Below are 18,625 nucleotides of genomic sequence, written 5' to 3'. Positions count from 1 at the left end.
TTAATTGGCTCTAATTTACATGGCGGGGGGGCATGTCTGTGCAAGGCAGGGCTCCCTCGCCCGTGTCAGCAGAGACGCACGGGCCCGCGGAAGGGGAGCGGATCCTTGATGTGCAAAGCGCGAGGCAGCCCAGAGCACTTTCCACCAGGCCGGGGAGCTTTCCAAAGGTTCCTCCCTGTGGCAGCTGGGCCAGCATCCTCCCCCAGTGCAGCGGAGGGCCGGTCCCTGGCCCGCTGCCCCGCCAGCGGCTCCATCGCTGCACCGGCTCCTGGAGAGCAGAGCAGCTGAGCTGGGCTTTGCCAGCCCAGGATGGGCAGCTGAGCTGGGCTTTGCCAGCCCAGGATGGGCAGCGGAGCAGGAGGGAGGGTGGTCAAACCTTGAGACACCTTTGCTGGTGCCAGACTTTGTTTCCACGACCCCCCCCTTGGGCTGCGCTCAGGGAGATTTCCTTTGGAAGTTGCTTGAGGGCTGTGAAACCCCGTGCTGGGAGCCCAGGCTCAGTTAGTGCAAAGCTGATGTGTGTTGCACACCTGGTGCCACGTGGAATGGAGGGATACGGGGGAAATGACGGGTCCAGAGCCTGCCCAGGGATTTTTACACCTTGGAGATCCCGGACCAAATAACCGCAGACAAGAGCCAACTCCGGGCACGGCGTAAGTGGTGACGGATCCCGGTGCGAGACTCTTGGGTGCGGGGGTGGTTTGTTGTGATCCGGCTGCAGCAGCACCCGGAGCCTCAAGGTCTCCATGAGAAATACAAAATGCGCCTTTTCTGCCTCGGGGCGCTGGCGGGAGGAGCAGCCGGGGGGAGGAAGGGTTGGTGGCCCCCTCCGCACGGCTGCTCAAGGATTCGCCCAAGGCCACGCTGGGAGATCTGATCTCCCCACGGGGGGTGGCCCCAAGGGGTGACGGTCCCGGGGAGCCTGACGTGACCCCCAAAGCCCCTGGGGCACCTACATGAGGGATGAAGCAGCATCGCCTCAAGGATGCCACTCCAAACCGCTTGTATCCAGCTGACATTTCTCATCGCTTTGCTGGTTGGGGTGGGGGTTTATTTAAATACAAACGTTCAAATACATATATATTTTTTTAAAATGAAAAATAGGGTTTATTTCAAAATTTAAACCTCTTTTTTTTTGGCAGAAAACCCGTTATTTTTAGCCAAAAGTCCCACTCCCAGGACCGCTGGGCCACGCTCCAGCTCTGCTCCGCTGTCCCCCCACGCAGAGGCTGGGACCAGCTCCCCAGTACAAACCACCTCTTGCTTCCAGCTCCTCTGGGCCCCGTTCTCCCCCCATCAGGCTGGGCCCTGCAGGACCAGCTGGAGCAAGGGGGTCCCTGTGGTTCCCCGATCCCTGGGGTCTTGGTGGGGTGCACAGGGGAAGGGCAGGAGCTCCTCAAGTCACCCCAATCCCTGAGGTCTCATTGGGGTGCACAGGGGAAGAGCAGGGGCTCCTGGGGACACCCCGATGCCCAGGAACTGGGGTCCCAGAGGGTCACACAGGGAGTCAGGAGAAGGGTAGGGGCTCTTCTAGTCACCCCAATCCCCAGGGTCTCGGTGGGGTGCAGAGAGGAAGGGCAGGGGCTCCTGGGGCCACCCCATTTCCTGGGGTCTTGGTGGGTGCTCAGGGGAAGGGCAAGGGCTCCTCAAGTCACCCCAATTCCCAGGGTCACATTGGGGTGCTTGCGGGAAGGGCAGGGGCTCCTGGGGACACCCCAATGCCCAGGAATTGGGGCGCCAGGGGGACACATAGGGAGTCAGGAGAAGGGCAGGAGCTCCTCAAGTCACCCCAGTCCCTGGGGTCACATTGGGGTGCTCGGGGGAAGGGCAGGGGCTCCTGGGGACACCAGGGACTGGGGTCCCAGGGGGACACGCAGGGCTCAGGCTGCACGGGGCGCCCCGCGGGCGGAGGTCGGGACTGATCCCCCCAAGATGCTCAGGCCGGGGGGTTGCCCAAAAGCCCATGGGGCGGAGGGCGGGAGCTGCGGGCGGGGTTCCCCGTTCCCGGCCCCATCCCACCCCGGGGAGGAGCCCAACCCGGCGCGGCGGCGGCGGCGCCGAGCGCGTCCCGGCCCCGTCCTGGCCCGAGCGGAGCCGCCACCGGAGCAGCACCGGAGCCGCCCCGGAGCTGCGGCCGCGATGGCTTCGCCCCCCCGCGCCGCCGCCGCATGAAGGTTCGCGGGGCCGGGGCGGCGGGAGCGGCCGGGGAGGCGGCGCGGGGGGGCCCGGCAGCGCGGAGCCGGCAGCGAAACGGGCTGGAGCCGGGGGGCGGTGCTGCGACCCCCGCAACGCCGCTGCCCGCCGGGGCTGCCGGTAACCGGCTCCCGGTGCTCCTGAAGAAGATGCACTTGTTCCGGAGCTGCAGCTACGAGATCCGGCTGGAGGGCGAGGGGGGCAGCCGGCCCCCCATCCAGGGCATCCGCTGGGTGAGTGCGGGCTGGGAGGGAGGGGACCCCCCCCGGCATCCACCCAGAGCCCCCGGGGACGGACCCCGAGCCGCGGAGCCCCCACGCTGCCGGCTTTCCCCTCGCAGAATCTCTCCTTGCTCCGGGCGTCTGTGCTTCGTTAGGGACGGGGTTCGCTGGAGCAAGAGCCAAGTGGGGCCCCTTAAGGCTTAACGCCACCTCTAGTCCCGCTTTACTAAGCACGGCCTGGCAGGGCAGGTCTGGCCCTTGGCTGCTTTCCCAGGGACCTGGCAGCAGGCTGGGATTAGGGACCGGGAGCGCTGGAGCTGAGGAGAGCGAGGCGAGGTGAGCAGGGAGCCAGGCGTGCATGGAGCAATGTAAGGTGTGCATGGAGCAAAGCCAGGTGAGCAAGGTGAGGTGTGCAGGGAGCAAAGCAAGGTGAGCAAGGTGAGGTGTGCATGGAGCAAAGCCAGGTGAGCAAGGTGAGGTGTGCAGGGAGCAAAGCAAGGTGCACACAGAGTAAAACCAGGTGTGCACAGAGCAAAGCAAAGTGTGCACGGAGCCAAGCCAGGTGAGCAGGAAGCAAGGTGTGCAGGGAGAAAACAAGGTGTACACAGAGTAAAGCCAGGTGTGCAGGGAGCCAGGTGTGCACGGAGCAAAGCGAAGTGTGCAGGAGCAAGGCGAGGCGAGCAGGGAGCGCATTTCTGCTCTCGCCCCTTCTCCAGGTGGAGCTGGCACCCAGGCATGAAATGAGCCCGGTGCTATTGTGCTCGGGCGGCCGGCAGCCGGGCAGCACACCCCAACTGCGGGTGTGCGAACAGGAAACACCTTCCCCCGCAGCCCCGCGGCACACGGGGTTCCAAACGTTCCCTCCCCGCCGGATCGGGCTGTTTCTGCAGGAGAAACTTGTCACTTGGCAGCAGGACGACGCTCAACATCACGTCCTTCCTCTCTGGGTCCGTGCCGTCCCCTGGCCGGGAGCTGCTGGTCTCTTGGGGGTCTCTGCAGTGTAAAAGGCACCTGGTCCCTGTTCTCAGCCTCTCGCTGTCCCCTCTGTGCTGAGAGGTGACCCTGGAGCCTCCTCCCCTGCCCCAGCTGAGCTGGGTGACCTTCCCCTTCTCACACCGGAGACAAATGCTTTTAAGGAACAAAAGTGAAATTAAGGGAGCAACCCCCTTTCAGCATTTTTAAGAAAGCTCTTTTCTCTTTTTCCCCCCTTCTTCCTGATTTATTTTCTCCCGAGAACTTTTAGGAACTTAATTTTGGAGAGAGCAGGAAAGCCACGGGCTGCAGCGTTGCCACACTGAACTGATTAGGGTAAACCTGACCAAGTCAGGTGCAGTGTGACAGGAGTGTCCCCTCCCCGAGTGGCTCCCCTGTGCTTGGGGACAACCGCTGGCCATTGGAGGGGCTCTGATCTTTGCAGAGAGGGGGTGTTTTCCCCACTTTTTGCAGGTAGGAGGGTGGTGTCACCAGGTACAGGAGAGGCGGATGGCAGGGAACCGGCCGGCTGTGCCTTGGAGCAACAGTATTGTCACTTGTCCCCATCGCTGCAAGGCTACGGCTCATGGAAGCTCCTCCTGGCGTCTTGGCTCCCGTTCGCTGGCATCAGCAGAACATCACAGCCCGATGTCCCCAAGGAGCTCCATCCTTCAGCCTTCCCAAGCACAAGTGCTGCTGTGCCAGCTCTCACCACGTCCCTGCGGAGGACAAAGGGGACAGAGCGTGTCCCGGGGCGGGGGGACGGCAAACCCCTGGCCGGCTGCCGTGCCTTTGGAGGCTGCGGATGGGCGAGGACTTTCTCCGGAGCCGTAAAGCCTGAAAATAACTCCCGTTGTTTTTCCTCGGGATCCCAAACAAAAGCGGCGCGCGAGCGCGGAACGGTTGGGGCGGCCTTGGCCGGCTGCCCGGCGCTGCCGGATTCCTGGAGACAGGCAGGATCTCAGCGCCGCGCGTCCCGGCAGCAGGAAGATGGAAAAGGCAACTCCTTAGGAAGCTGCTTGGAGACAGCGGGCGCGATGCTGCGACACTGAGACGGGCTGAGGGTGGGGAGGGCATCCTGTGCATGGAGAGCTGGGGAGCAAGGATGCTTCGGGATTTTTGGGGCCATCCGTGAGATTTTGCACGTGGCTCAGAGCTGGTCTGGCAAAGAGAAAAACCCAGGAGGGAGGAATCGCTCCGAGCGCTAATCCTGGGTCAGGGTTTTTGTAAGTCTGCATCGGTGTCCTTGTGAGCGCGGCTTGGGGCAGGACTGTGACACATCCTGGCTCCTTCCCTCAAGGACAGACCTCACTTACGGGCTGTTTGGGGACCAGAGCAGCTGTCACTTGCACCCAAGGGGGTGACACCGATCCCCGTGTCCCCCGGGAGGCAGCTCCGCGCTCCGGCCGCAGCCCGGCTCCGGTTTGCAAACATTTGCTCAGCGATCGCCGTGGTGTTTCCTGTTCCACGGGGCGGTCACGAGGCTCAGGAAAGTTTGCAGAGTGAGTAAGTCGCCGTGTCCCCGGCCCAGCGGCTGGCTCGGGAGTGTCCCCAGGGACCGGCTGCCTTCGCGGAGCCGCTTGTTTCCCTCTGCTCCCCGAATCGCTCCTGAGCTGCTTGTAAACTGCGGGGGGCAGGTTGGGGGCTCGAGGCAGCATCCGGAGCAGGATGGGGGAGCCCTGGGGGTTTGGAAAGGGCTGGAGGGAACGAGGGGGCAGCTTGGGGCAGGCAGGGGTGAGCAGGCAGGGTTTAGGACAAGCAGGTAGGGTTTAGGACAAGCAGGCAGGGTTTGGGACGGGCAGGCGGGGTTTAGGATGGGCAGGCAGGTTTGGGATGGGCAGGCAGGGTTTAGGATGGGCAGGCAGGTTTGGGATGGGCAGGTAGGATTTAGGATGGGCAGGCAGGGTTTAGGACAAGCAGGTAGGGTTTAGGACAAGCAGGTAGGGTTTAGGACAAGCAGGTAGGGTTTGGGATGGGCAGGTAGGATTTGGGATGGGCAGGCAGGGTTTAGCATGGGCAGGCAGGGTTTGGGACGGGCAGGCAGGGTTTGGGATGAACAGACAATTTAGGACAGGCAGGCAGGGTTTAGGATGCACTGGTAGGGTTTAGGATGGGCTGGCAGGGTTTAGGACAAGCAGGTAGGGTTCGGGATGAACAGACAGTTTAGGACGGGCAGGCAGGGTTTGGGACGGGCAGGCAGGGTTTGGGACGGGCAGGCAGGGTTTGGGATGCACTGGTAGGGTTTAGGATGGACAGGCAGTGTTTGGGAAGAACAGACAGAGTTTAGGACAGGCAGGCAGGGTTTGGGAAGAACAGACAGAGTTTAGGACAGGCAGGCAGGGTTTGGGATGGGCAGGTAGGGTTTGGGATGAACAAACGGTTTAGGACGGGCAGGCAGGACCCCATGTCCCGGTGGTTTGTTACAGCCGATTTCTCAGGAATTATTGCATAGATTTATATTTTATTATATATATTTTTATATAGATTATAGCATTATATTTATATAGATGTATAGTTGTTTCCATTCCTGCTGTGATTTGAGAACTGTCTCCCAATACGATGCTTGCAGGGGAGGGTCCTTGCGCTCTTCCCCCAATTAATAGGAGTTTGGGATCTTTTCCATGTCCTCTGTGTTTGAACCCAGGTTCAAAGCTGTAGGAAACCCCCCCAGGCTGGACACCTGTCCCTCCCCAGGGGCTCCGTTCTCAAGTCCTTCACCTCCAGTGGCAAATTCCCCATCTCAAACGCGACGTCTTTGATCCCTGTTTGATCCCTTTTAACTCCTTTTATCTCCCGGCACCCTCGTTTGAATGCGCTTCCCTTTCTGAAGCTCAACGTAACCACGGGGGGTGTCTGGGGGTTCGGGCCCCCGTACACTCGTCTCCTCGCCCGGATGAGGCTGAAATGCACCATAGAATCATCGAATAGTTTGCATGGAAGAGACATTTAAGTCATCCAGTCCAACCCACTGCAATGAGCAGCTGGTGGGGTGTGCGGGGCGAGGGGGGACACAGCGGAGCCCCCACGGCCACCAACCCCCCTGTATTTCCATTTTTCAGACCCCGCTTTTGGAGACTGAATCTACCCTGGACTATGGACACAGCCTCACCCAGGTCGGGGGGGCTGGGAAAACATACAAGGAGATGGGTTTGGGGAAGGGGGAGATGGAAAACCATGTCCTGAAGGCTGGGAGGGGTGGGGGGCCAGAGCACCCCCTGCTCTGGGGCTCAGCTCCTGGGTGCTCGTGCCCTTGGGATGGATTGTTCCTGGGGATGGGTGATGGGGATCATGGGCTGTGTGAGACGTTGGGGTCCGTGCCCTCCCCGTTCGAAGGAGCTGGAGCACAAGTGTGATGGGAGCGGCTGAGGGAGCTGGGGGGTTCAGCTGGAGAACAGGAGCTGAGGGGAGACCTTCTGATCTCTGAACTGCCTGAAAGGAGCTTGGAGCATGGAGGGGGTTGGTCTGTGCTCCCAAGTGATAAAACAAGAGGAAACGGCCTCAAGTTGCACCAGGGGAGGTTGAGGTTGGAAATTTGGGATAATTTCTTCCCCAAAGGGCTGTGGGGCATTGAACAGGCTGCCCAGGGCAGTGCTGGAGTCGCCATCCCTGGAGGGTTGGACAGACGGACATGAGGTTCCCAGGACATGGGGCAGTGCCGGGGTGGGTTGTGGTTGGACTCGATGGTCTTGAGGGGCTTTTCCAACCGAAATGATTCTGTGGTTTCTCCCCACTTCCCAATCCACTCCCTAATCCTCTTCCCCCCCAGGCATCCCCGGAGAAGATCTGGCGTGCGGGAAAGCTCCTGTTCACCCACCTCACCAGCTCCCGCCCCGGCCTCATCCGCGACCACAAGCATCACCTGCGACACCACAGGTGGGACCCACGGCCACACCGGGGGACACCACGGGCTCCGAGGGTGACAGGGCTGGTCCTGCCCATCCCCAACAGGGCTGCTGGGTGCTCAAGCCCGGTTTTGGGGACAGTCTTGTCATCCCGTCCCCTTGCAGGCAGTGCTGCTCGGGGAAGGAGCTGGTGGACTGGCTGCTGAGCGCCGGGCTGGCCGTGCAGACGCGCAGCCAGGCTGTCGGCATCTGCCAGGTGCTGGTGGACGGTGGCATCCTGACCCACGGTGAGGACAGGCGGTGGCGGGTGACGGGGTGACGGGCACACTGGGGGCTCCTGGGGGCTCCCATGGGTTCCCCAGCCGAGCTGATGGGCGCTCTCCCCTCCCCGCAGTGAAGCAGGAGTGGCATTTCCAGGACAAGGACACCCAGTTTTATCGCTTTGCCGAGCTGGAGCTGAGCCCCGAGCCCGGCGCCGGGCTGCGGGATGCGGAGGAGCTGCTGGAGGCACTGGCCTTCCTAGCCCAGCTGGGCCCCGACGCGCTGCTCACCATGGCCCTGCGCAAGCCGTGAGTGGCTGGGCTGTCCCCAGGGGACGTAGAGGGGACGAGGCGGGATGGGGGGCTCATTTGGACCCCGCTCTGGGGGAATCTGGAGCACCAAAGGGATGGGGTGACCTGAGCATCTCTTCCACATCTGGCAGATGGGGAGGGAGAATGTGTCTGCCTGGGCAGGGTTTGTGCCTGGGGAGGGGTGTCTGTGCCCCGGGATGGGGGGACAGGGGACACAGGCGGCTGCTCACCCCCCGCTGCCCTCCCAGGCCTGCCCAGCGCACGGAGGATGAGCTGGAGCTCATCTTTGAGGAGCTGCTGCACATCAAAGCCGTGGCTCATCTCTCCAACTCGGTGAGTGCGGCCGTGTCTGTCCCCGCTGTGGCCTGTGTGTCCCCCCCAACTGCTCCTGGTCCCCAAATCCTCCTGCATCCCATCACTTCCATTTAGCAGGGCCTGTTGCGATAGGACAAGGGGTGATGGTTTTAAACTCAAGGAGGGAGATTCAGGCTGGATAAAAGGCAATTGTTGGCCCTGAGGGTGGTGAGAGCCTGGCCCAGGTTGGCCAGAGAGGTGGTGGATGAAGCATCCCTGGAGACATCCCAGGCCAGGCTGGACGGGGCTCTAAGAAACCCTGAGCTGCTGAAGATGTCCCTGTCATGGCAGGGGGGGCACTGGGGGAGCTGGGGAGGTCCCTTCAACCCGAACCCTTCTGTGATTCTATAATTCTATGACTTCCCACCTGGGCATCCTCTCCTGTCCCTCTCTGAGCATCCCCAGGTCCCCTTCCCACCTTGTCCCCTGTGTCCCCTCCTCACTCAGCTCCGGGCTGGGGTGACCCACGTGCCTCTTGCCGCAGGTGAAGCGGGAACTGGCGTCCGTGCTGATGTTCGAGTCGCACCCGAGAGCGGGCACCGTGCGTGAGTATCGCGTGTCCCAGGAGAAAGGGTCCCCAGCCTGGGGACAACACCTGGACCTGTAGTTATTGATGGGGGTGCTCCTGCTGTCTCCTGGTGGCCCAGGGGTGGAGGGGACAGGAGTATTCACCTCAGCTGGGGGCTTGGGATGGGTGGGGTGCTTGGGGGCTCCCCCTCTTCGACTGCTGGATGTCACCGTTCCCCGGCAGTGTTCAGCCAAGGAGACAAAGGCACCTCATGGTACATCATCTGGAAGGGCTCGGTGAACGTGGTCACCCACGGCAAGGTGGGTACGTCCACTCCAGACACTCACTGTCCCCCAGCAGGGACAAGGGCTCCCACCCCATCCCTCACCCATCATGTCACCCCCGCCAGGGCTTGGTGGCCACCCTGCATGAAGGGGACGACTTTGGGCAGCTGGCGCTGGTGAACGACGCGCCGCGGGCGGCCACCATCATCCTGCGGGAGGACAACTGCCACTTCCTCCGCGTGGACAAGCAGGACTTCAACCGCATCCTCAAGGTGACGGGGGCTAGAGGGGCCGGGTGCCAGTCGGGGCACGCTGTGCACCCCCAGGGTGCTGGAAGGGGAGGATGCTACTTGTGTGACAGTGTGGGGGTTTGGGCTGCCACCAGCTAGATGAGCGTTGCCTGATGGATCCGAGCTGGGCTGAGGTGACAAATGATAATGTCCATCCAGGCTGGGATGGAGGGATGGAGAGCAGGAAAGGACTTGGGGGTGGTGGTGGATAAAAGATGGGACGTGAAGAGCAACATGCGCTGGCACCAGATCAGTGGTACCCTGGGCTGCAGCCCCAGCCCCGGGGGCAGCAGGTGCAGGGAGGGGATTGTCCCCTCTGCTCCGCTCTGTGAGACCCCCCGGGCACCGCGTCCAGCTCTGGGGTCCTGAGCACAGGACAGACCTGGACCTGCTGGAGAGGGGCCAGAGGAGCTGCAGAAATGATGCGAGGCTGGAGCAGCTCTGGGGGAGGAACGGCTGAGAGAGCTGGGGTGTTCAGCTGGGAAGAGAAGCTCCGGGGAGACCTTAGTGCGGCCTTTCAGTGCTTAATAGGGGCCTGAAGAAAGATGGGGACAGACTTTTGAGCAGGACCTGTTGAGATAGGACAAGGGGTGATGGTTTTAAACTAAGAGAGGAGAGATTTGGGCTGGGTAATAAGGATAATGTTGGTCCTGAGGGTGGTGAGAGCCTGGCCCAGGTTGGCCAGAGAGGTGGTGGATGAACCATCCCTGGAGACATCCCAGGCCAGGCTGGACGGGGCTCTGAGCACCCTGAGCTGCTGGAGATGTCCCTGCTCATGGCAGGGGTGGGTAAGGTGACATGTGAAGGTCCCTTCAACCCAAACCATCTGTGATTCTGTGACTATAAGGGCTGTTTTTTTCTCTCTAGGATGTGGAGGCCAACACTGTGCGCCTGAAGGAGCACGGGAAGGTGGTGCTGGTCCTGCAGAAGAACCTGCAAGGTGGCAGCAACCAGCCGGCCCCGGCACGGAGCAGCAGGTGACAGCAGCCTGGCCCCGTCCCCCTGCTCCTTCTGCCGCGCTCGGCCTTCCCGCAGCGAGTTTGCTGGGAGGACTGTGTCCCCAGAGGGGAACGGGGACATCAAGCCATGCTGACGAGCTGTGTCGAGTGGCCCGGTGGCCCAGCGTGCTGGCCCTGCCCACAGTTGCGGTGCCGCATCCTCCCCTGATGTCCCCCATGCTCTGCCCGCCAGGTACTTTGTGATGGCTGGGACGCCGGAGAAGATCCTGGAGCATCTGCTGGAGTTCATGAGGCTGGATGCCACCCTCTATGACCCCGTGGGTAGGTGGGGGTGTCCCCCTTGCTCCATGGACCACATCCCAGAGCAACTTTGGGGACAGGGCGCTGGCACGGGGACCAGCACCCTGCGGGACTGCCTTATTACCAATGTTCAGCCCCAAAAGCTGGTCCTCTCACCCTAAAATGCCCCATTGGGGCAAGGAGAGGGAAGAAGCCCCAGTGCCCGGAGCAGGCCCAGGGTAGTGACCGTCCCTGTGCTGGGCACCTGGGAGACCAAATGTTGAATTCTGGGGGTAGTTTTTGACCCTTCAGAACAAGAAAGACCTTGAGGTGATGGAATGAGTTGAGAGAAGGGAACAGAGCTGGGGAAGGAGTTGGAGAAGGAGGTCGAGGTTGGAAATTTGGGATAATTTCTTCCCCAAAGGGCTGTGGGGCATTGAACAGGCTGCCCAGGGCAGTGCTGGAGTCACCATCCCTGGAGGGTTGGACAGACGGACATGAGGTTCAGGACATGGGGCAGGGACAGGGGTGGGGAACGGTTGGACTCGAATGATCTTGAGGGGCTTTTCCAACCAAAATGTTTCTGCGATTCTATCTCCTCCCTCCTCTCCCACGTCTCTCCACCTCCCTCTGCTGCTGGAGATACGAGACCAGGAGATGTCCCCAGCGGGCAACAAATCAGCGCTGCCAAGCCGGCGTCACCGGGGCTGCCTTGTCTGCTGAGCACTGAGCTTTAGCACAACCCCTTAATTCTCCTCCATCCCCCAGAGCCCATAGCCCTTCCCAGGACATTTAGGAGCCAAAAGTGACCCACAGTGAGCACGGTCACCATAGGGGGACACCGCAGACCGACCCCACACAGGGCATGGGTGACACTTTCCTGGGCAGCCGTGCTGCCTGGCTGTGACCACTGTGTCCCAAATACACTGGGGACCATGGCGGGTGACCACTGGTGGCTTCTCTCTTGCAGACACGCTGTTGGGGGATTTTCTGCTGACCTACACCGTGTTCATGCCGACCACGCAGCTCTGCAGAGCTCTGCTCCACCAGTATCCTTCAGCGGCTGGAACTGGGAGGGAGTGGGTTCCATCCTACCCCATGCACCCCCCACCAGGGACCAGCACCTTGGTCCCTGTCACCCCAGTGGGAGCCCTGAATTTTCTGCTATGCTGAGACCCCCCGGGCACCGCGTCCAGCTCTGGGGTCCTGAGCACAGGACAGACCTGGACCTGCTGGAGAGGGGCCAGAGGAGCCGCAGAAATGATGCGAGGCTGGAGCAGCTCTGCTGGGAGGAACGGCTGAGAGAGCTGGGGTGTTCAGCTGGGAAGAGAAGCTCCGGGGAGACCTTAGTGCGGCCTTTCAGTGCTTAAAAGGGGCCTGAAGAAAGATGGGGACAGACTTTTGAGCAGGACCTGTTGCGGTAGGACAAGGGGTGATGGTTTTAAGCTCAAGGAGGGAGATTCAGGCTGGATAAAAGGCAATTGTTGCCCTGAGGGTGGTGAGAGCCTGGCCCAGGTTGGCCAGAGAGGTGGTGAATGAAGCATCCCTGGAGACATCCCAGGCCAGGCTGGACGGGGCTCTGAGCACCCTGAGCTGCTGAAGATGTCCCTGCTCATGGCAGGGGTGGGTAGGGTGACATTTGAAGGTCCCTTCAACCCAAACCCTCCTGTGATTCCATGAATCCTCCAGGCTCTTGGGCACAGGGCACATCCCCATCTCCAATCCCATCCTGCGGGTCCTTGTCTGCTCCCCACCACCCACACTGGTGTCCTTGACTGGTCCCAGTTTCCGTGCAGAACCACTGGAGGGGTCGGAGCAGGACAAGGCCACCTACTCCCTGCACAAGCGCCGGAAGATCCTGCGGCTGGTGAGCCAGTGGGTGCTGCTCTACGGGCGGCTGTTGCAGGGCGACCGCAGCACCACGGCCCTGCTGCAGGTACGGGAAGGGGGACAGGGATGTCCCCAGGGGGGTCTGGCTGTCACAACCCCATCCTGACTGCTGGGCACCTTCCTCCCGCAGAACCTGGCGGACCTGGCGAGCCGGGACCCCCGCCTGGGCGGGATGGCGCAGGAGCAAGGACAGGAGCGGCGGCGGCCCTGGGCGTGAGTGCCCCGAGGAGGGAGACGTGTCCCCAACCAACAGAGTCTGGTTCTGTGCCCCAGTGCCACCACTGGTGCCCGTGTCCTGCACCCCCCGTGTCCTGCACCCCAGCCACAGGGAGGGTGTCACACACCCAGGGCCCGGGGTCACAGGGATGCTCAGGCTGCACAACCCAGTTTTATCTCCAGCATGAGGTGATGATCATGGGGCTCTAACAGCACCTGTATCTTCTCTCTGCAGAACGGAGAATGGAGATGGCAGCGTTTCTCCCCAGCCCAAGGTAGGGGTGGCCCTGGGGGGGTGGGTGTAGAGCTCTGGGTCACCTCTTGCCCTCTGGGGACCTCTGGCCAGAGGGGTGGCCACTGTGGTGGCATCTGGAATATTGTGTCCACATCTGGAATCTTGTGTCCAGTTGTGGCCCCTCAGTTCCAGCAGGACAGGGAACTGCTGGAGAGAGTCCAGCACAGCCACCAAGATGCTGGAGGGAGTGGAGCATCTCCCGGGTGAGGAAAGGCTGAGGGAGCTGGGGCTCTGGAGCTGGACAAGAGGACACTGAGGGGGGACTCATTCCTGGGGATCAATATGGAAAGGGGGAGTGTCAGGAGGATGGAGCCAGGCTCTTCTGGGTGACAACCAGGGACAGGACAAGGGGCAGTGGGTGCAAACTGGAACACAGGAGGTTCCGCTTGAATCTGAGCAGAAACTTGTTCGTGGTGAGGGTGGCAGAGCCTGGCCCAGGCTGCCCAGGGGGTTGTGGAGTCTCCTTCTCTGCAGACATTCCAACCCGCCTGGTTCCTGTGTAACCTCATCTGGGTGTTCCTGCTCCATGGGGGGATTGCACTGGATGAGCTTTCCAGGTCCCTTCAACCCCTGACGCTCTGGGATTCCCCACTTTCTCCCACCTTGGCCGCAGGCTCGGAGCTCGGCGAGCTGGCTGGCGAGCCAGGAGGAGGCGACTCCGAACAGCAGCTGTGCCTTAAGAGCCCAGGACAAAGGTACGGCCGCGCAGGATGGGGACCGTCCCCTCCCCAGCAGCAGGACACAAAATTCCGTTTCCATCCCCCATAGTGCCCTACGAGATCTACAGAGCCGACCACTCGTGCCTGGTCACCGTGCTGCCTGTCAACGCCTCGGTGCGGGACGTCCTGCGCTCGCTCGCCCCGCGGCTCGGCCGGCACGGGGAGCACGTCCTGGTGAAGGTGAATTCAGCCGGAGGTGAGGGCGGCATCGCGGGGGTGTCACCGTGCCGTGGTGGCCATGTCCCCTGCCCTGCCAGGATCCGGTCCCTTCTCTGTCCCCGCACCCACCGTCCTGTCTCCCGCAGATAAAGTGGGGCTGCAGCCGGACGCCGTGGGGGTGTTCACAGCACTGGGGCTCAACGAGCGGCTCTTTGCCGTCAGCGTGGAGGAGCTGGGCAGCCTGGTAAGCCTGGGGGTCTTAGAATCATAAATCATTGAATAGTTTGGGTCGAAGGGACCTTCAAATGTCATCCAGTGCCACCCCTGCCGTGAGCAGGGACATCTTCAGCAGCTCAGGTTGCTCAGAGCCCTGTCCAGCCTGGCCTGGGATGTCTCCAGGGATGGGATGTGGTTTGGGGATGGGCAGCACCAGGCTGGGCCTCCCCAGAGTGGGATTTGGGGCTGGGGTTGGGGGAGTCCATCCCTCCCTGCTCCTCTCCCCTGGGGAAGGGGCTGGTGTCGCCGTCCCCGCTGTGGTTGCTGATGGCAGGAGGGGTTGGACGTCCCCTCTGCTGTCCCCAGACCCCCCACCCTGAGCAGCTGGGCCCCCACGTCGGCTCCTCAGAGACCCTGGACCTCATCAGCTCCAAGGACCTGGCCAGTCACCTCACCGACTACGACTGGAACCTCTTCAAGAGCATTCACCAGGTAGGGCCAGTGTGGGGGCGGGAGACGCCTCCGGGGTGGTGGCTTTTGGGCGTCCCCTTCAACCACCGCCTGGGGCTCTGCAGGTGGAAATGATCCACTACATCGTGGGGCCGCAGAAGTTTCACGAGGTGACCACGGCCAACCTGGAGCGGGTGATGCGGCGGTTCAACGAGCTGCAGTACTGGGTGGCCACCGAGCTGTGCCTGTGCCCCGAGGTGGGCCGGCGAGCCCAGCTCCTCCGCAAGTTCATCAAACTGGCCGCACAGTGAGTCTCCTGACCATCTGCCACCCGGTCCCACGAGGATGCAACCGGTGGTGACCTCCCTGCCTAACTCCATCCTCACCTGCAGCCTCAAGGAGCAGAAGAACCTGAATTCCTTCTTTGCGGTGATGTTTGGTGTGAGCAACACGGCCGTCAGCCGCCTGGCCAGGACCTGGGAGGTAACAAACCACCTCTGCGCTGCTGCCGGCTCCCCTGAGCTCTGCGGGGATCAGAGAGTCAGAGAATTATTGTAGTTAGAAGAGATCCTCAAGATCATTGAGTTAAGCCACTCCTGGCACTGCCCCATGTCCTGAGAACCTCATGTCCGTCTGTCCAACCCTCCAGGGATGGTGACTCCAGCACTGCCCTGGGCAGCCTGTTCAATGCCCCACAGCCCTTTGGGGAAGAAATTGTTCCCCACATCCAACCTCAACCTCCCCTGGCGCAACTTGAGGCCATTTCCTCTTGTTTTATCACTTGGGAGCACAGACAAACCCCCTCCATGCTCCAAGCTCCTTTCAGGCAGTTCAGAGATCAGAAGGTCTCCCCTCAGCTCCTGTTCTCCAGATGAACCCCCCAGGTCCCTCAGCCGCTCCATCACACTTGTGCTCCAGCCCCTCACCAGCTCCATTGCCAGGTCCCCTGGGCAGGGGTGACTTGGGTGCTGTGGTCCCATCAGACTCTGCACCCCAAAGCTCTGGTCCTGCTGAGGGCAGGGGGCTGGGACCGGCCCTGGGGGCTGGTTAGACCCAGCCTGGGGCCACAATCCCCCATAATAGAGCAGCTCTGAGCCCATGGGGTACCCGGAGCAGCAGAGCCCAGGAGTGCAAAGGGGTGAACGCAGAGCAGGAGGTGCCGGCGGAGCTGGGGGGGCTGGGGGTGGCAGAGCTGGGGTGCCAGCACCCATGACCCTCTCTCTGCGCAGAGGCTGCCCCACAAGATTCGAAAGCTGCACTCGGCGCTGGAGCGGATGCTGGTGAGCGCAGCCCCCTCGTGTCCCATGTGCCCCTCCTGTCCATGTCCCCCTTCCTGTCCTGTGTCCCCTTCGTGTCCCCTGTCTCCCTTCCCTCCTCATATCCCTCTCCTGCCCCATATCCCACTTCTTGCCCCATGTCCCCTTCCTGCCCCATGTCACCCTTCTCACGCTGTACCTGCCTTCCCTCCCCATGTCCCCTTGCTGCCCCATGTCCCCTTCCCACCTCATATCCCCCTTCTCGGAGGGTTTGGGGTAGCAGAGGGCAGACTTGGGGGAGTTTTGTGGCACAGGGTCACCCCAGTTTGCTGGGGCTCCCAAAAGCTACAAGGTCCCAGGGGTGCCACTGTGTCCCCTGCCTGCCCTGCGCTGAGGTCCCTCTCCGTCCCCAGGACCCGTCGTGGAACCACAGGGTCTATCGCTTGGCCGTCGCCAAGCTGAGCCCCCCCATCATCCCCTTCATGCCCCTCCTGCTCAAAGGTGGGTGTCTTGGCTTGGGGGGTGAGGCTGGGAATGGGTTGGGTGGCGGGGCAGGGACCCCTTTGGGGACACCCAGCCCACCCCAGGGACCAGAAGACCCAATCTGATCCCCAAACCCCCCTCGCAGACATGACGTTCATCCACGAGGGCAACCGCACGATGGCCGAGAACCTCATCAACTTTGAGAAGATGGTGAGTGGGGCGGGTTGGCTCCCCAGGGACCCCCCTTGGGGCACCTTCTGTGTCCCCGTCCCCTGGGATGCAGATCCAGAGCATCCCCGCGATGTTAGGGCAGAATCCCCCCACCCCAGCCAGGGCCCCCGGGGCAGCCGCAGCCACCGGTGAAGCTGGAGGGGACAGTGTTTTAACAGCAAAGTGGGGCCAGGTGACAGCAAGTGACCTTTGTGCATTGCCCACAGCACATGATGGCAAAGACCCTGCGTGTCCTGCAGCGCTGCCGGGGCCAGGCGCACGGTGAGTGTCCCTGGGGGGGCACGGACCCTAGGGACCGACGCTCCTGTGGGGACGGGGCTGAGCTCCTGCTCTCTGTCCACATCCAGCTCCACTGTCCCCTCTGCGAAGTCGCTCCCCGCACCGGCCGGAGGACCCCAAGTCCGTCAGGATCTCCACATGTAGGTCTGGGGGTCACCCATCTGCCCTCCCACCCCTGTGTTGGGGGACCCCCACCCCTTGGGGCCTGCCCAGGAGAGCATGCACCCACCGTCCTTGGTGGGGGGGTCCCACAGGGACATCCTGAGGGTGTCAGCCTGGTTGTGGTGGGTGAAAGTTGGTCCAGATGCTGCTGATGGGGAGGGTTGGCCAGCGGTGATGGGGAGGGTTGGCCAGCGGTGATGGAGAGGGTTGGGCAATGGTGATGGAAAATGTTGGCCAATGGAGAGGGCTGGGCAATGGTGATGGAGAAGATTGGCCAATGGAGAGGGTTGGGCAGTGGTGTTGGAGAAGGTTGGCCAATGGAGAGGGTTGGGCAAAGGTGATGGAGAAGGTTGGCCAATGGAGAGGGTTGGGCAATGGTGATGGAAAATGTTGGCCAATGGAGAGGGCTGGGCAATGGTGATGGAGAAGATTGGCCAATGGAGAGGGTTGGGCAGTGGTGATGGAGAAGGTTGGCCAATGGAGAGGGTTGGGCAAAGGTGATGGAGAAGGTTGGCCAATGGAGAGGGTTGGGCAGTGGTGATAGAGCAGGTTTGCCAGTGGTGGTGGAGAAAGTTGGCCAGAGGTGATGGGGAGGGCTGGCCAATGATGATGGAGGGGGTTGACCAGCCGGAGGTTGAGCAGTGAGCGCAGCCCTGATCCCGGCTCTCCCGGCAGGCTCGGAGCAGTCGCTGAGCGTGCGGAGCCCCGTCTCCACCTGGGCGTACCTGCAGCACCTGAAAGCCATCGACAGCCAGAAGGAGCTGCTGCGGCTCTCCCGCGACCTGGAGTCCTGACAGGCCGGAGGGGACCAGAGCAGGGACGCGTCACCCTGTGTCGGTGGCAGGGACAGCCCCGCAGCTCTGCTCCCAGTGGCACCGGGCACGGGGCTGCGCTGGAGCCGCCCGGGAGCCGCCTCTGCTCAGCTGTGCTGTGGGTGCCGGGACCAGCACCGCGAGGCAGCCGGGAGCCCGTGGGGCTGCGGGCGGGCGCAGGGAGCAATAGAGATATTTTTGTACACAAGGCTGCGCTCCCCTGTCTCCGTGCAGCAGCCGGGATTCCCTCCCCGCGCCAGCCGGGGGGCGATGGAGCCCTGGCTGCCCCCCCAGTGCTGCCCACCCTGGGAGAGGCCCCATCCTGAGCCAGAGCATCCCTGTACATGGGGGACACCATGGCTGTCCCCATTGGGGACACCCAGGCTGAGCTCAGGGTCTGGCTCGTGCTGCTCTGCTGACCCACAGATCTGGGGGGCAGCCCTACAGGGGACCTGTCCTTCCCTCTGTCCTATGTGTCCCCTGGGGGTGCTGGCTGCATCCCCTGTCCCCCACGACCCCAGGAGCCATGAGAAAAGTGACTTTATCCCCATCAGGACTGTTGGGGTTTAAACCAACGTGTGCTGCCAGAGCTTGGGATGATCACAACCTTCTCTGTGCCTCAGTTTCCCCACATGGATGGGGCAGGAATAGCTGCGTACAGCTGTGGCGTAGAGGCAGGACAGCAGCTCTTATGGAAGGACACTGGTGGCCTCATGATGGAGATGATGACCTGCTTGGGCTCTCCCCAAACGGCGACCAGTTGCTGCTGAGCCCTGAGCAGAGGTTTGGGGGAGATGTCTTCAAAGAGGACAGAGCTGACGGACCCCAGGGGTGAGGACCCCCAGAGCATCTCTGGATGCACATGGAGCAGTTTTAGCAACAACCTCCCAACCGGGATGAAGCTGCGGGGTTGGGGGCCGATCGCCGCCCCAAAAGCTCCCGCATTTGTTGGGTACCAGCATGGGGGGGCTCACAGCTCCCCA

At 62.1% G+C, this 18,625-nt stretch overlaps 1 protein-coding gene across 2 annotated transcripts; it reads left to right on the top strand.

Annotated features, from left to right (window-relative positions):
* Window positions 1-2,038: 2,038 nt before the first annotated feature.
* RAPGEF3 (Rap guanine nucleotide exchange factor 3) lies at window positions 2,039-17,850 on the top strand. Of its 2 annotated transcripts, none has more exons than XM_082073732.1 (27): window positions 2,039-2,426; window positions 6,446-6,499; window positions 7,153-7,259; window positions 7,394-7,515; window positions 7,623-7,797; window positions 8,049-8,133; window positions 8,639-8,699; window positions 8,906-8,982; window positions 9,072-9,218; window positions 10,104-10,213; window positions 10,428-10,516; window positions 11,445-11,523; window positions 12,260-12,410; window positions 12,495-12,577; window positions 12,816-12,855; window positions 13,489-13,570; window positions 13,644-13,790; window positions 13,900-13,997; window positions 14,336-14,461; window positions 14,545-14,726; window positions 14,812-14,902; window positions 15,649-15,699; window positions 16,089-16,176; window positions 16,304-16,368; window positions 16,596-16,650; window positions 16,737-16,808; window positions 17,506-17,850. In XM_082073732.1, exons 1-27 carry the CDS (start codon window positions 2,169-2,171, stop codon window positions 17,622-17,624), a joined length of 2,814 nt encoding a protein of 937 aa, XP_081929858.1. In that variant the 5' UTR covers window positions 2,039-2,168; the 3' UTR covers window positions 17,625-17,850. The 2 variants fall into 2 exon arrangements, with proteins under 2 accessions (XP_081929858.1, XP_081929859.1); XM_082073733.1 differs by having other exon boundaries at window positions 2,164-2,174.
* The last annotated feature ends 775 nt before the right edge of the window (window positions 17,851-18,625 follow it).

Source organism: Streptopelia decaocto, assembly GCF_964273445.1.
Source record: "Streptopelia decaocto genome assembly, chromosome: 27".
Classification (NCBI taxonomy): domain Eukaryota; kingdom Metazoa; phylum Chordata; class Aves; order Columbiformes; family Columbidae; genus Streptopelia; species Streptopelia decaocto.
Note: the sequence above shows the minus strand (reverse complement) of the source record. Positions and strands in the feature narration are given on the sequence as shown.

Coding starts and splice junctions, on each gene's coding strand:
- RAPGEF3 (XM_082073732.1), top strand. CDS start 2,169: ATGAAGGTTCGCGGGGCCGGGGCGGCGGGAGCGGCCGGGGAGGCGGCG. Junction 14,727..14,811: donor TTCATCAAACTGGCCGCACA/GTGAGTCTCCTG, acceptor CCTCACCTGCAG/CCTCAAGGAGCAGAAGAACC. Junction 16,651..16,736: donor CTGCCGGGGCCAGGCGCACG/GTGAGTGTCCCT, acceptor GTCCACATCCAG/CTCCACTGTCCCCTCTGCGA.